This window comes from Chaetura pelagica, unplaced genomic scaffold (genome assembly GCF_000747805.2).
Source record: "Chaetura pelagica isolate M959 unplaced genomic scaffold, ChaPel_1.0 scaffold775, whole genome shotgun sequence".
In the NCBI taxonomy this organism is placed as follows: Eukaryota; Metazoa; Chordata; class Aves; order Apodiformes; family Apodidae; genus Chaetura; species Chaetura pelagica.
The window spans coordinates 387,792-390,006 of NW_009953204.1; the positions used below are offsets into that span (position 1 = coordinate 387,792).

General features: G+C 50.0%; 1 protein-coding gene across 1 annotated transcript in view; it reads right to left on the reverse strand.

The window, feature by feature from the left end:
• Nucleotides 1-754, reverse strand: part of DLAT (dihydrolipoamide S-acetyltransferase) — an 18,077-nt gene extending 17,323 nt beyond the window's left edge. The window contains exon 1 of the mRNA XM_009997424.1: nt 716-754. Coding sequence (XP_009995726.1) covers nt 716-754 — 39 coding nt within the window. The remainder of the gene's footprint in view (nt 1-715) is intronic.
• Nucleotides 755-2,215: the final 1,461 nt, after the last annotated feature.

Below are 2,215 nucleotides of genomic sequence, written 5' to 3' on the forward strand. Positions count from 1 at the left end.
GTGTGTGTGTGTGTCTCAGGTGTGTGTGTGTGTCTCGGGTGTGTGTGTGTCTTGGGTGTGTGTGCATGTCCCAGCTGTGTGTGTGTGTGTCCCAGGTGTGTGTGTCTCTCAGGTGTGTGTGTGTCCCAGGTGTGTGTGTCCGAGGCCAGTTTTAAGCCAGTGTCAGTTTCAGCCACGCTGACCCTGCTGCTCAGCGCATGTGATTATAAACCTGCTCAACCCACAAGTCTTGGGAACACGTGTTTCCTAACACACTAGGAAAACTGGTAGAAAAACTTCCCTCCCAGAGCCCCAGGACTCACTCCAAGCACTGCAGGTGGTCTCTGCCCTGCCCCCCTCCTTCCAAAGCCCTCCCAAGCACTGCACAGACTCCGTTTGCAAACCCTGTTTTATTAAAACTGCTTTGTACCCTAATCCAAGGCTCATCCCCATAAAGCTCCACTTTTCCTGGAGAACAGGCTTTGGAATAACTGCCTTTTCTAAGTGGTGAATGCAAACACGGGTTCCTGTGAAAACAGAACTTTACACAGGACACGTTTGTTACACAAGCAAGTCACACTTATAGGAAGAGGAAAGTAACTTGGAAGGAAGTTGGGCATCAAGATACAAGTGCTGGGGATGAGATGAAGGGCACATCCCTCAGAGTAAATCCATGGAAGTCAGTGCTCCAGGAGTGCCAAACTGTTTTAACAGCACCATCTTCTATTAGACACACCTGGCCACTGGTTTTCCCACCTGATAACCTCATTCCCATGCCTCATATTCCTCATGTCCTCCCCTTCCTGTCAGTTCCTGCCCAGGTAGGAGGTCTGGAGCAGGCTGAGGTGTCAAAACAGGAATAAAACTGGATGTGCACGGGACACAGCTGGACAGAGCAGCAGCTGGACAGCAATTCCACCTTCCCTGTCACCGAGGGAGCTGCAGGCAGGAATCCAGGGTGCCCTTTGTCCTGGCTTACATGGGATGTCAACATGGATGACAACTCCCTGTTCCCATTTTGGGTTCAGTCCTTGGCTCTCCGGTGGCACTAAAGGTGACCATGAGTAGTTAACTGATCTAACAAGAAGGACAAGCTGTCTCCTAATCAGTGACCATCTGTTTTCTTCATGGGAACACTGGAGATCCATGGGCAAGGCTGAAGAAGCAGCCCTGATCAACAGCCTCCCACCCCTTCAGTGCCCCAAACTGCAGAGAGGCTCCTGAACTGGCAGCCACAGACCTTCAGCTCCCTGGAGTTTCTCCAGGAATTCCCAGCCTACCTACATGGGGAAAAACATTGATGGAGTAAAACCTGAAAACAACACAAAATGTGCCATTCAAACACAACTGATTTCAGTATCTCTTGACCAACCCACTGGAGATCACGCAGCACAGAAACTGTTCCCAGGGAGGAAGGAAGTTGTTTCTTTTCCAAAGGAGAGGTAATTCCCCACCTTGCAGCCCCCTGAACAACCTGCCCAATGGATGAACTCTCCTGCTGCTGCCTGGAAGGAGAAAGTCACCATAAATGGCCCAGAACTGGAAGCATGTTGTGCTGTGCCCCAGGAGAGCCTTGAGCTACTTGCTGGACAGTGAAGCAGAGAGAAAATAGTGTCCTTGCTGCCTGTTCGAGTTGGCAAAAAAGGATATAAACCCCAGTAGAAACTAGTTGCATTTCCATAGTAAAACAACATTATGAGCCCAGTGTTGTGTTGACAGATGATACAAAACATCTCAGCATCCACTAGAGGGTGAATAAAACACAGTGTAATGCGTGCAGGGACAGACAGAGAGCACTGGCACTGGTATAAAAATATCCACAGTCCTCAGACAAATGTAAACAGGTACAAAATCATTCCAAGAGCAGGAACGTGTTTACAAAAGGACGTGTTAATATAAAAAGAGTAAAACCAGGTTCACCCCCTCCCAGCCTCATGCACAGTCACCCAGGTCAGCCCATGGTAGGACCACACAGACATGAGCAAAGCCTGGACTTGGCACTTGACCTTGCAAGACAGGCAAAGCAGAAACAAAAACCAACAGGAAAACCCCAACTTCAGGGTTTTTAGAGCTTGGTCTTTCCCAGTCCTTGATTTCCTGGCATCCCAGGAGCAGGCACAGCAGGGAGCTGCTGGTGTAACTGGTGGAGTTTATCCTGCTGGGGTGGGTAAGTGTGTGGTGGCCCTGGTGAGGGCTGGGCAGTGATGCCTGGCACAGGAGGTGACCAACTGTCCTG